Here is a 15,047-nt window from a genome sequence, read left to right on the forward strand (position 1 = left end):
TTTAAAACAATATTGCACCTCTGGGATTGGCACAAAAAAATAAAAAAAGAAGCCTAATTATATGCAAACACTGACCTATAAACAAAATGTAAATACGATCTCAGTGTATGCAAACTGCATTTACTGTTATATTCATATTTTTTGTATTCTCTAACTTGGCACTTTGACCTCTTATTCTGACACAACAACAAGAGGAGTCATTATTATCATTTTTTGTTCAAACAGGAACTTCTTTTGCTAAGCATGGAATTTTTATTTATTTTGCAAACGTTTTGGTGCAGTTAGTAAAAAAGGGAAATTATTCTGTAATTAATGTTAGGGGACTTAATTTATCACAAGTGAGTCTTGAAGGCCTTGCCTCTCTTGTTTTCTTTGCGTTCACTTTTTAGAACAGGACACTATTCCAACAACAACGACAGAAAAAGACAACAGCAACAGCTGCTTCTACTACTGCTGCTGCTGCTGTTACTGTACTACCACTGTTGCTGTGACCACAACGACTACATTAAACCTGCTGTTACAATAGTACAAATAACCATGATATCAATGACTATTATTACTATTATTGTTACCTGTATTACTCTACTATAGTTATTTTACAGAAATCTGCGTTAATGGATGTCTCTCTCTCTCTCTCTCTCTCTCTCTATATATATATATATATATATGTGTGTGTGTGTGTGTGTGTGTGTGTGTGTGTGTGTGTGTGTTGTCGCTGACACATTTCATTTATCTTATTTGCTAGGTTTTGACTAGAGTGCCGTGTTATCCCCCCCCACCCTACCCCAACCCCCTTACTGATGCTGATTGTTAGCGCTCTGGGCCGGGCTGAGGAGGTAGAGCATCACAGATATTCATCATCATCATCATGATCATCATCATCACACACACACACACACCATCATCATCATCATCACACAGCCACACACACCATCATCATCATCATCATCATCACACACACACACACCATCATCATCATCATCATCATCATCACACAGACACACACACCATCATCATTATGATCATCATCATCATCATCACACACACACACACACACCATCATCATCATTATCATGATTATTACTATCATTATCATCATTATCACTATTATACTGCTATAGTTAGTTTATAATATATGCCGCTCCTAGCACCGCAGTTACGTAGATTAAAGATGCTATCAAAACTGCCATGTATACTACATTGATAGAATTAATGTTACGAATGCTGCAGTAACAGTGTTGTACAGTTTCACTGAAATGGTCCAAGGGCAAGTAATTACAAAACAATGTTGGTGCTTCTGCCACTGCTATTACCACTATCACTACCACTACCGTTTCATACAAGAACGGTCTGTCATTTTATTTTTCGAGCTAGTTTTGTGGATCTCCATCCCCATTAAAAACTAAATAAAATGAAAAAATAAAGGAGTCAAGGGAAACAACTGCTGCTTATATATTTATTCACATGTTCTAAAACAACTACTCGCCCTTGTCAGAAACACTCAAGCACACGCGCGGTCTTAGATATATTCGCGCGCTCGCACAGGCGTGAACGTACACGCACATATATGTATGCACATATACATTCACACATGCACACTCACATACATACATGCATACACTCACACGCAAACAAACAAAACTATATATCAATAAACAAACCATTGTATGTGGATGTGGAGAGTGAAGGCCGGTGGATGGTTTCAGTGTCAGTGCACGCGCGTCGTTTTGCACGTGTAGTTGCATGTAGTTCACCATCCACGTATCTACGTATGGTTATTATTGCCATGGTCGATTCTTCCGAGGCTACCAGTTTTATTACTGAAAACGAATTAAAAAGATACCTGAAAACAAACTGAATATACGAAATGATGATAATGGCTAATAGAAATAGATGTCATTCGCTTGAAATATGTGAAAGCTTAAAATAGCAGAGTGAGCAGAAAAATCAACAGCAGAAAAAAAAACAAAAACAACTGAACTCGAACATAACCCCAATTTATTTGTCCCGTTGGCAATTTGTTTCGTTTTGCATGTTGACTTTTCTGTTTGTTTAAATTTGTGCAATATGAGTAATACATTGTGTACTGTTCATCTGGTTTCATTATGCTAATATATACACATATTTTTGTGTATAATTAATTTCTCCGCTTTGTTGCTTCTTTAATTTCAACATGTCTTATTGTAATACCAGTGCGCTCGTAGTAGCATGTCTTATTGTAATATTATTTGAATCTTCTGATTATTATGGGAAAGGGCAATGTAAAAAGATCTTCTTCCTCTCATTTTTTCAATATTATTTCTTATTATCAATAGTGTTGTTAGTTGTTGTTATCATCATCATCATCATTATTATTATCATTAATCAAATTAGCGAATGTCAGTCTGTAAAAGGAAGCTGCATTAACAATGAAATCATGTACATTGCATCACGATCCCTCCAAACTATCTCCAAAATGAAAAAGACGTAAAATCAACGGAAGAAGAAAGAAAGAAGAACAAAAACAAACCAAAAAACCCGCGTCCCATGGATAGGGCTGCACTGGTTGTCCTCTCCAAGTTGTCGTCTGCTCAGTGAAAGAAGCTAAAGACCGTGTGCAAAAAGCAATATTTTAGAGACGTGTGCAATTGCATCCGCCACTTCTGAGGGCAGGGCGAGAGAGACAATTTCTATAAAGTTGAGAAAAGCATCGCAGTTTCACGTTTTATTTCAGTTTGTTTGTTTTGGGAACACTACGAAAACAACCGCCATGTCTACTAAATTCGTAAGTACGACTATTCTTTGCTGTTTTAATCAAACGATGCAGGAAAATAACATCCCGTTAGGTCTGTATACAAAACAGCTACTGACGGTGTGTGTGTGTGTGTGTGTGTGTGTGTGTGTGTGTGTGTATTTGTATTTGTATTCCTTTTTATCACAACAGATTTCTCTGTGTGAAATTCGGGCTGCTCTCCCCAGGGAGAGCGCGTCGCTATACTACAGCGCCACCCATTTTTTTGTATTTTTTCCTGCGTGCAGTTTTATTTGTTTTTCCTGTCGAAGTGGATTTTTCTACAGAATTTTGCCAGGAACAACCCTTTTGTTGCCGTGGGTTCTTTTACGTGCGCTAAGTGCATGCTGCACACGGGACCTCGGTTTATCGTCTCATCCGAATGTGTGTGTGTGTGTGTGTGTGTGTGTGTGTGTGTGTGTGTGTGTGTCTGTGTCTGTGTCTGTGTCTGTGTGGATGTGTGTGTGTGTGTGTGTGTGTGTGTGTGTCTGTGTGTGTCTGTGTGTTTGTGTCTGTGTGTGTGTGTGTGTCTGTGTGTGTGTGCATGTGTGTGTGTGTGTGTGTGTGTGTGTGTGTGTGTGTGTGTGTTCTTACGGTGCGTGCGTGCATGTGTGTGTGTGTGTGTGTGTGTGTGTGTGTGTGTGTGTGATGACGACGCCAGTGGAGCCAGTGTACGATATATATCTGGAACTTTTTCGATTCCTTTCATAATTCGATTTTCGCCGAACAAGACATTTAAGAGCCTGCTGACCTACTGTGTTTATTTTTGAGCCGATGTGAGAGATACTTTGTTTTGGTTATTAGACTTGGCAGTGTAAAGGCCTGGGGTGCGCGCTCAAACAGGTGTCGTATATAAATTATTTCTGTGGGAGATTGAGGAAAGGAATGAATGAGACAAACATAGATCTTACACTGGCTCAATCAATCACCCCCCCCCCCACTCCCCAATCTCTGTGTGTGTGTGTGTGTATGTGTGTGTGTGTGTGTGTGTGTGTGTGTGTGTGTGTGTGTGTGTGTGTGTTAATAAAGCGACAGACAGATTTCAGCCACACGCATATTCTTTTCACAATAGCAGTAACCATGCATAATCACCCCCACTTCCTCTTTTTCTTCTTTTTCTTTCTCTCTGTCTGTCTGTCTCGTTCACTCTCAGTCTCTCTGTCTTTACCTGTATGTCTGTTTTTTTTCTCTCTTTTCTTCTCTTTCTTCCTCTGCCTCACTCACTCTCTCTATCTCTGTGTTTCTGCCTGTCTGTCTGTCTGTCGCTGTGTCAAGTTGCTCAGTCAATAATCCAGTCTTATCAATACCACTTGTATAATCAATGTTTTCGTTCTATACAGCTTCACGCACACACACCCACACTACTCGCGCACTTGTGTGTGCGTGCGTGCGTGCGCGGGCGCGTGTGTGTGTGTGTGTGTGTGTGTGTTTGACCGCGCATCTGTAGTTTTCCTGTGTTGTGTGTCAACGAAATGGGCAACGCCTATTTCTCCCTTTATCGTTCTCTCTCTCTCTCTCTCTCTCTCTCTCTCTCTCTCTCTTCACACACACACACACATTCACACACACACGCACATACACACACACGAACACACACATACACACACACGCACATTCACTCACACACACAAACACACATACACACACACACACACATACACACACGCACATACACACACACGCACATACACGCGCGCACACACGCACACACCCATAAACACACACGCACATACACACACACACACACACTCACACACACACTCACACACACACACACACACACACACACACACACACACACACACACACACACACACACACACACACACACACACACACACACACACACACACACACACACACACACACACACACACACACACACACACACACACACACACACAAGCTGTCGCCGTTCCATGGCACACATACAAATGCAAACGTCGGTGTGAATCACCCCTTGGGGCGTCGGTGCAGTTCTCTGTCAACCTGCACTTGTGTGTGTGTGTGTGTGTGTGTGTGTGTGTGTGTGTGTGTGTGTGTGTGTGTGTGTGTGTGTGTGTGTGTGTGTGTGTGTGTGTGTGTGTGTGTGTGTGTGTGTCTGTGTCTGTGTGTGTGTGTGTGTGTGTGTGTGTGTGTATGTGTGTGTGTGTGTGTGTGTGTGTGTGTGTGTGTGTGTGTGTGTGTGTGTGTGTGTGTGTGTGTGTGTGTGTGTGTGTGTGTGTGTGTGTGTGTGTGTGTGTGTGTGTGTCTGTGTGTGTGTGTGTCTGTGTGTGTGTATGTGTGTGTGTGTGTCTGTGTGTGTGTATGTGAAGAGGAAAGAAAGAGAGAAAGAGGAAAGGAAAGAGAGACAGAGAGACAGAGACAGAGACAGGGAGGCAACACAGAGGCACAGTAAACACACAGGCGTACACACACACACACACACACACCACAGGTACACACACACAGGCACACAGACAGACACACAGTGATATACAGATATACAGACACCCCCCACGCCCCCCTCCCCCCCCACACACGCACTGATACACACACTCACATAGATACACACAAGCACACACAGAGACACACGCACACTGAAATTCAGATAGACAGACAAAGAAACACGCAAACACGCACACACAGAGACAGACAGGCAGACAGACAGACACACACACACACACACACACACACACACACACACACACACACACACACACACACACACACACAGAATGATTGTGTGAAGAGAGAGAGCGAGAGCGACAGACGACGCCCTGTTGATCAACAAACAACACAGAAAGGCTAGAGGCATGGTGGCTGGTGAGGGTAATGTGTTGGCTGTTCAGTTCAAGAATGTCACCTGCCAAACTCTGTTGCCGTGGCGAAGTGGTTCGCGTCGCTGACTGACAGACTGGGAGGACGATAGTTCGACCCTTTTCAGAAGTGTGTGTGTGTGTGTGTGTGTGTGTGTGTGTGTGTGTGTGAATCAGAATAGAATCAGAATCAGAATCATTTTTAATTTCAATTAAACCCCAACAAGGTTTATAAGACACGCATGCAAAGTTACATGAAACCACGCACACAAAAAAGCAAAACAAAATCATCGATAAATACTGAACAAGAGATTGAATCACTCCTGCACGCTATGGCGTTTTTGACAGCAGTTACTGACAAATTTCCTAAATAGTCCCACAAGTTTGTCTTCCAGTATTAGCTGACTGGGTTTGATAATATTTGGAAGGTATTTTTGAAGTGTGTGTGTGTGTGTGTGTGTGTGTGTGTGTGTGTGTTTCTGTGGCCGGCCCCTAACCAGAGCTGTGTGCTGTGGGTTCCAATAGGAAGACTAGGACCACACAGTTGAGGGCCATCCACTTGACGGATGTGTCGAACGGTAATGGTGCTCACATTTCCTGACCACACTGCACACTGAAGTCTGTACAACGCAGCCTGGCTGACGCTGGGATCTGTGGTGAGCGTGCAGTCTTGTCGGGCAGTCCCAAACCTAAACAGACCCTCATAGAAGCATCATCAGTCATCCGTTCATCATCATCGAAATGTGAAAAACAAAGTGACCCCAAGTCTAGGGAAACAACAAAAATAACAAAAAATGATGTCGCCGGCAACACATTTTCTCTACCTTCCATTCCCTAATTTGTTCTCGCCAGTTGAAAATTTGACTCGCCGGTGACAAATTGATGTTGATCAACTTGTTTCAGCTGCTTTATCTGTTTGCTGTCGGTAATGTGATAGCTTATCATAAAAAAACACACACTCGAGTTTCGCAACATTGTTTTGTGGAAGGAAGTGGTGGAGAGGGTAGGAGGTAGGAGCATTATAATCTCTGTCTGTCTGTCTGTCTCTTTGTCTGTCTGTCTGTCTCTTTGTCTGTCTGTCTGTCTCTTTGTCTGTCTGTTTGTCTCTCTGTCTGCTTTTATCAGTTAGCATTGTGTAATAAAGACCGTTAGGACGAGGACTGGATAAAAGAAAGCACACCGGTAATGTGGAATGAGCGGAGCATGTTCAAGTGAGCACACGCGTTGATGTGCTCTGTGTGTGTGTGTGTGTGTGTGTGTGTGTGAAATTCTAATGTTTTGTGTTTATATATGATTTCCGGTTTATGTTTGTACATTTTATGTACTACCCCCAAATATTGTGACCCCGATACACTTGGTAATAAAGATACGATAGCTGGGTGGCGCTACTCAATGGCGACACTGGGTCGTTATGTGGCTGAGCATGAGCAAAAAGATAACATGTGAATTTCTCTCTGGAGATAATTAAGTTGACTCGACTTGAAATATTTGATTCTGTTCTATATATTATCCTCGGGAATAAAGAATTTTGCTTTGTCTTGTCTCCATGTCTCATTTTCCGTTTTTCACCACCTCCCCACCCCCCCTCTTCTTCACCCTCCAGATAGAAATGCATACAGACTCCACACTTGAATGAACATGACACATGTGAGAATACAGCTCTCTTATTTTTTGTTGACACCCAAAGCGTTCGTTATCGTCGAACCGTATCATGTATGCAAACATTGTCCACCGTTATAAAGTTTCCCGCCTCCCAACCCACCAGTGGGCTCACCATGGTGGCGTGAATATTGATGAGGTGGGTGCCGTGTGCAAAACAGTGACCTACATCTGCACAGCACGCACTGAACAGAGGGTCGAGTGTGTGTGTGGCTTTAAGGGCCCTGCAGTGTTTCCGTTTCCGGGTTCGGTGTGTGGCTGCTGTTGTGTAACACGCTGTTGAACACACAAACACGTGAGACTTAGCCTGCACACACACACACACTGTTAAAGGTCACTAACATACGGTTATAAATTTTGCACTGTCATGCAATATCGCTTTGAAATCCGAAAACAAACGTTTAAAAATGCATGGTGTAGTATGTTGATTCAGTCATGTTTAAGAAAGAAGATTAAAAAAAAAGAAAAAGAAAAGAAAAAAAAAGCACACTCAGTCTGAGCAAATTTCTTCTGCAGCTTTGAAATCTGACGACGAAAGAAATAGATATGGCGCTGCACTGCGGTGATACGGTCTCAACCAGGGACAGCAGCGAGACTGCATTTCACAGAGTGAAACCTGTTATGGCAAAAAGTAATCTCAGTACAATGTAATACGATACGATACAATACGATACTATCACGACATGACATAACACGACACGGCACGATACGACACGACAGACACGATACGACACGACAGACACGATACGTCACGACACGATACGTCACGACACGATACGATACGATACGATACTATCACGACATGACATAACACGACACGGCACGATACGACTACGACACGATACGACACGACAGACACGATACGACAGACACGATACGACACGACACGATACGACACGACACGACACGATACGATACGATACGATACGACACGATACGATACGAAGACCACTCGTTCTAGTGAAAGTGGAAGTTGCAGCCCACGAAGGAAGAAGACAAAGACGAAGAAGTAGTAGTAGTAGAAGAAGAAGAAGAAGGAGGAGGAGAAGAAGAAGAAGAAGAAGGAGGAGAAGAAGAAGAAGAAGAAGGAGGAGAAGAAGAAGAAGAAGAAGAAGAAGAAAGTACTAGCGTTTACATTGTCGCCATGTTTTGTGTGACAGTTTTGTTGTTGTTTTTTTTCGTTTTTTTTCCTTTTTCTCTTGTCGTGCATTCGCACCTTGGGGTCTGTCTTGGTTTAAACGACATTGTTCTTGAACTTGACCTGTCATTTGACCTTGGCCTTGACCTGCGTCTTTGTTTCAGGGTGGGGGAGAGAAGTGTCAGGTGTGTCAGAAAACGGCTTACGAACAGGAGAAGGTGATGGCGGGGGGGTTGCCTTTCCACAAGACGTGCTTCAAGTGTAGCGTCTGCAAACTGTCCCTCAAGTAAGTACACACACACACACACGAACGTTCGCACACACACACACACACACACACACACACACACACACACACACACACGTATGTACACACATATCAACAGACACACAAACTCGCTTTCCACATGAGTGTATGAACTGAAAAGATTGATTGAATAGATTCTGGAAATCTATATAAGAAAATATTTGATTTAGTTGTTTGTTTTTTCTTTCTAATTCTCGATTATCTTTACTCCAAACTGTTTTAATGATTTTTAATTTCTGGAAATCTCCCCAACGAAATATTTGATTCATACTTCGATTCAGGAAATCTCTACCACAAAATATCAGCCACTGTTCCACTATTAAATCTTTCAAATCTAATCTAAAAATATATCTGTTTAAACAAAAATCATACCCCCCCCCCAACCCGCCCTACTGTATTTGCGCCTGTGCAGATATCGATGTGTGTGTGTGTGTGTGTGTGTGTGTGTGTGTGTGTGTGTGTGGAGAAGATGCGGGTGGGGGAAGGAGCGGGGTGCGGAGGGGGTGGGGGTGGGGTGGGGCGGGGGTATGGGATAAGTTTATGAGTTGTGAGTGACGTTACACTGTTTTTAGAATTGTGTTTTCAACGAGTTTGTGTTTTTAACACTTTTCAGTTATATTCATGTGCCTTGCTCGTATCACAAGGCTTAACAATGCGCTTATATATACATTTCTTTTTCTTCTTCTTCTACTTATCATCATCATCGTTGTTGTTCTCGTTATTATTATTATTATTATTGTTGTTGTTGTTGTTGTTGTTATTATTATCATTATTATTATTAGTATTATTATTATTATTGTTGTTGTTGTTGTTATCACTATCATTATTACCATTTTCAGCCTGAACAACGACACGCAGTCAGAAGGCGTTCATCATTCGTTTCCTGTGTCATTCAATTGGATTTCAGGCACGCACACATGCACTCAGACAATGTAAAACTTTACGTGTATGACCGTTTTGTTGATTATTATGTAGATTATGATTATGATGATGATGGTGATGGTTATAATTATTGTTATTCTTGTCATTGTTCTTGTTGATGCTGTTTCTCTTATCATCACCATCATCATCATCATCACCACCACCATTATTATTCTCGCTGTTATTATTATCATTGTTATCACTAACATTATCATCATCATCATTATCATCATCATCACCACCATTATTATTCTCACTGTTGTTATTATTGTTATCACTATCGTTATCATCATCATCATCATCATTATCATCACCATCATTGTTGTTCTCGTTGTTGTTATCATTATTGCTATCACTATCATTATCATCATCATCATCATCATTGTTATTCTCGTTGTTATCATCATTGTTACCACTATCACTATCATCATCATCATCATCATTGTTATTCTCGTTGTTATCATCATTGTTACCACTATCACTATCACTTTCATCATCATCATCATCACTATCATTGTTATTCTCGTTGTTATCATCATTGTTATCACTATCATTATCATCATCATCATTACCATCATCATCACCATCACCATCATTGTTATTCTCGTTGTTATCATCATTGTTATCACTATCATTATCATCATCATCACCATCATTGTTATTCTGGTTGTTATCTTCATTGTTATCACTATCATTATCATCATCATCATCATCATTGTTATTCTCGTTGTTATCATCATTGTTACCACTATCACTATCACTTTCATCATCATCATCATCACCATCATTGTTATTCTCGTTGTTATCTTCATTGTTATCACTATCATCATCATCATCATCACCATCATTGTTATTCTCGTTGTTATCTTCATTGTTATCACTATCGTTATCATCATCATCATTTTCAGCCTGAACAACTACGCCCAGGCAGAGAAGGTGGTGTACTGCAAGAAGCATTACCAGGAGAAGGTGGTGGCCAAGAACACACAGACACCCGGGGTGCTCTAGCATCGTCCACACCGCCACCCGTCCTTAGTGCCTCCGCGAAATGAGATGAAAAAACCCACGAGGAGAACATCTGTACACTCCGCTCCATTCCACTGGGGTAGTTTTGTCATTTGATGCTTCGTGGGTCACTAAGGATGCCTTCACTCTGGAGCAGTATGAAAGAAATCCATGGAGAGAATCTATAATAACCTCCAATCCAGATGGGCAGTGCTTTGTATGTCATTAAGGACGCGTTTTATCCAGCTAAATATTAATTATTGCTATAGGAATGCTTCGTAGGCACTTAGAATGCAATCATTCCAGATCGTTATTTTTGTTGGAAGAAATGTTCATCCTGGGTCAGTATCGTTGTTAAAAACAACAGCAAAACAAGAACAACAAAACAACAGCACCAACAACTTGAAAGGCTCATTGAGAATACGTTGAACCCAGCCCAGAACCCCCCCAAAATGAATGAATTCGCAGGAAGAAGAATATACATCCTCATTCAGGATAGGTCGTGTCGTTGGGCATAGGGAGCACGTTCACACCATATCAGTACTTTTGTCAGAAGAGGCTTGGCTGGCCGCGGATAATACATTCAATCCAGCTGAATACTGTTGCTACATGTAGCATTGTAGGTTACTTAGAATGCGTTCTCAATCCAGCTAAATGTGGAATAAATAAGAAGGTATGTGGGTCAGAATATGTTCATTCTTGTGTGAAGCTGGGAAGACCATTGGAAAAAACAGTTTACTCAAGAACAAAAGTCTTGTTATTGGAAGCTTGAAAGGCCACTGCTACCTTTAATCCAGCCGAATATTGTTGCTTTGTGGTTCATTAGAATATGTTCATTCACGAACGAAGCTGGTTAGACCTTTGGAAAAACAGTCCCCTGTGGATCGGTATTGTTGCTATGGGAAACTATGTGGGTCGGTGAGAATAAACACGTTCAATCAAGCTAAACAGTATTCTTATACGAAGCTTTGTAGGCCATTAGAATACATGTATTCCAACTGACATTATTGTTGGAAGCTAGGTAGACTATGGGAAAAACACGTTCACATAAGATCAGTGGGCCTATTGTTGTTATAGAAAGGTATGATGATGATGATATCGATATTTATATAGCGCCCATCTGTTGGTCATTCAGTTTCTGTAGAAAGCTGTGTAGACCAATGAATAAAAATCTCCCCCCAGATCACCAATGTTGTTGTAGGAAGCTAGAGTAGGTCACACTGAGAGCACGTTCAGTCCAGCCCAGTACCTCCCCACAGTAAACAGATCCGTGAAAATGCACACCTCCATTCCAGATGGATAGTATCGTTTATAGGATGCTTCGAGGGTCATTAAGGACACGTTCACTCCAGATCAATAATCGGGTCATCGGAGGCTGGTGACAAAGAGTATGTTCAATCCAGCTGAGTATTGTTTTATATGAAGTTTTGAAGGCCTGTGAGAACACGTTCAAACGAGCTGAATATTGTTTCAATGAAAAAAAATTGTAGGCGACAGAAATGCATATAATCCAGCTAAATATTGTTGTTTAAGGAACTAGGTAGGCCTATGAATACACGTTCAATCCAGCTAAATATTGTTATTTAAGGAACTAGGCAGGCCTATGAATACACGTTCAATCCAGCTAAATATTGTTTTGATACAAGCTGGGTAGGCCGCTCAGAATACGTTCAATGTAGCTAAATATTGTAGTTATTTGAAGCATTGTAGGCGATTAGAATACATTTACTCCAAATCAATATTTAAGATAAGACTACGGGAAAAGCATTTTCTCCGGGTCAGTATTGTTATAGGTAGCTTGTTAGGTCATTGAGAATACGTTCAGTTTAGCTGATTTGTTTTTAGTGGCAACACGTTTTCTTTTTTTTATTCAACTGAACATAGTTGTTACAGGCTGTTTATAGGTCATTAGAATATATAATTATTGTGGAAGCTGGGTAGACCATTGGGAAACAAACAAACAAAAAAAAAAAAAAAAAAAAAAAAAGAGAAAAGGTTCACCTAAGATTAGTACTGCTGTTACTGGAAATCAGGAATACCTGAAGGAATACCTTCAATCCAGCTGAATGTTTCTGTTAAGGGAAGGACCGTGGGTCATGGAGAACTTGACACATCCACCCCTTCAGCCCCCACGTCTCCCCACGTCTCCCAGGTTGAGAGACTGGTGATGATGATGATCACGTGATGACTACATGTCCATCACTGATTATTGAGGTTTATTTTGTTCGTGTGTTTTGTCCTGTGGCCTCAGTCGCATGTAAACCACGGAGTATATAATTATCGTCATTTTTTCTTCTTTTAAATCTTTATAGTATTTCACGCGCCTTTTCTTCTTTGGTCGAAAAAAGTGAAAATAATGAACAGAGAAAAGGGGGAGAGTAGGGAGCCAACATGAGAGAGAGACAGAGAGAGAGAGAGACAGAGAGAGAGACAGACAGAGACAGAGACACAAAGAGAGAGAGAGACAGAGACAGAGACACAAAGAGAGAAAGAGAGGAGGAGGAGGTGAAAGAGAGAGAGAGACAGAGACACAAAGAGAGAGAGACAGAGACAGAGACACAAAGAGAGAGAGAGAAGGAGGAGGAGGTGAAAGAGAGAGAGAGAGAGAGACGCAAAGAGAGAGAGACAGAGACACAAAGAGAGAGACAGAGAGAGAGACAGAGACAGAGACACAAAGAGAGAGACAGACAGAGACAGAGACACAAAGAGAGAGAGAGAAGGAGGAGGAGGTGAAAGAGAGAGAGACAGAGACACAAAGAGAGAGAGAGAAGGTGAAAGAGAGAGAGGGCCATTACAGTAAAATTATTTGTCGTATCAGTAATGTTCTCACTTGTATGTATGTTTTGGTGGATCACGTAACGTATTGCAATGTATTCTCAAAGGACCTGTTGTACTGCAAGCTCTAGAAGCAAAACATATTTGAGAAGGCGATACAAATAAATAAACCTGAATTTAATTATGTTGTTTTCAAAGGAAGGTAGGTACGTCAATGAGAATAATTTCATGATAACTGTTGTTAAAGGAAGTTGTTTAGGCCATTTAGAACACGCACATACCAGATGAATGTTGTCTTTTTTTCTTTTTCTTTTTCTTTTTTTTAAGGAAGGTAGACATGCCAAAATGTGAATTCGGTTGGGGAAAGCCAAAATGGCGGAAGCGAAAACTGGGCCTCGCCTTTCACTGCTAGACCCCAGACACAGTGGAGATGACTTCACTTCCCTGATGGCTGTAAAAGGCTATGGACCTTATTAACCTTATAACCCAAGACAGGCCATTGGGAACTGTAAAAGGCTATGGACCTTATTAACCTTATAACCCAAGACAGGCCATTGGGAACTGTAAAAGGCTATGGACCTTATTAACCTTATAACCCAAGACAGGCCATTGGGAACTGTAAAAGGCTATGGACCTTATTAACCTTATAACCCAAGACAGGCCATTGGGAACTGTAAAAGGCTATGGACCTTATTAACCTTATAACCCAAGACAGGCCATTGGGAACTGTAAAAGGCTATGGACCTTATTAACCTTATAACCCAAGACAGGCCATTGGGAACTGTAAAAGGCTATGGACCTTATTAACCTTATAACCCAAGACAGGCCATTGGGAACTGTAAAAGACTATGGACCTTATTAACCTTATAACCCAAGACAGGCCATTGGGAACTGTAAAAGGCTATGGACCTTATTAACCTTATAACCCAAGACAGGCCATTGGGAACTGTAAAAGACTATGGACCTTATTAACCTTATAACCCAAGACAGGCTATTGGGAACTTGTTCGTATTATTCCAGAACCCAGACAGGGCATTCAAAGCACACTCGTTCTTTCCAGTGTTGTTGTTATAGAAAGCTTTCCAGATTATCGAGGAAAATAATCCAGGAAAATGTTGTAAAAGGAAACTAGATTTAAAAGGTAACAGTTTATGCCAGGTGCAACTGTAACTTCTTTTTGTTAGTTGTCACTTGAATGCACCTGTAAGTTTTTGTTTCATTTTATTTTATTTTATTATCAGGTAAATGCTTTTTATACTTTGGATTCACGTATCCAGTTGATAATTGACTTGAGCATATGAATAAAAAGAAATGATTCAAAATATATGTTGGATTATTTAAATGAATGTGTGCGTCACCACCCTGCAGAACTATCGGTTTAGTTTTCTTTTCTGTTCATGCAGAGCTACCCGAATTTCACACAGAGAAACATGTTGTGACAAAAAGAAATACAATGCATTGCAATGTAATGCAATGCAATACAATGCAATATAATACAAGACAAAGGTAGAACGTTTAAGTACAATTGTTCTCTGTCAATTAAGTAACTGATAGTCTGATTTCATGTGAACATGTTTTCGTGGTAAACCAAACCAGTTTTATTGATAAACAATTAAGTAACCGATAGTCTGACTTCATGTGAACATGTTTTCGTGGTAAACCAAACCAGTTATT

The 15,047-nt window shown here is 40.9% G+C and overlaps 1 protein-coding gene across 1 annotated transcript; it reads left to right on the forward strand.

Moving 5' to 3' along the window:
* Positions 1 to 2,609: 2,609 nt before the first annotated feature.
* LOC143275991 (uncharacterized) lies at positions 2,610 to 14,695 on the forward strand. Its single transcript, XM_076580356.1, has 3 exons — positions 2,610 to 2,764; positions 8,530 to 8,651; positions 10,502 to 14,695. Exons 1-3 carry the CDS (start codon positions 2,750 to 2,752, stop codon positions 10,599 to 10,601), a joined length of 237 nt encoding a protein of 78 aa, XP_076436471.1. The 5' UTR covers positions 2,610 to 2,749; the 3' UTR covers positions 10,602 to 14,695.
* The last annotated feature ends 352 nt before the right edge of the window (positions 14,696 to 15,047 follow it).

Source organism: Babylonia areolata, chromosome 31 (genome assembly GCF_041734735.1).
Source record: "Babylonia areolata isolate BAREFJ2019XMU chromosome 31, ASM4173473v1, whole genome shotgun sequence".
In the NCBI taxonomy this organism is placed as follows: domain Eukaryota; kingdom Metazoa; phylum Mollusca; class Gastropoda; order Neogastropoda; family Buccinidae; genus Babylonia; species Babylonia areolata.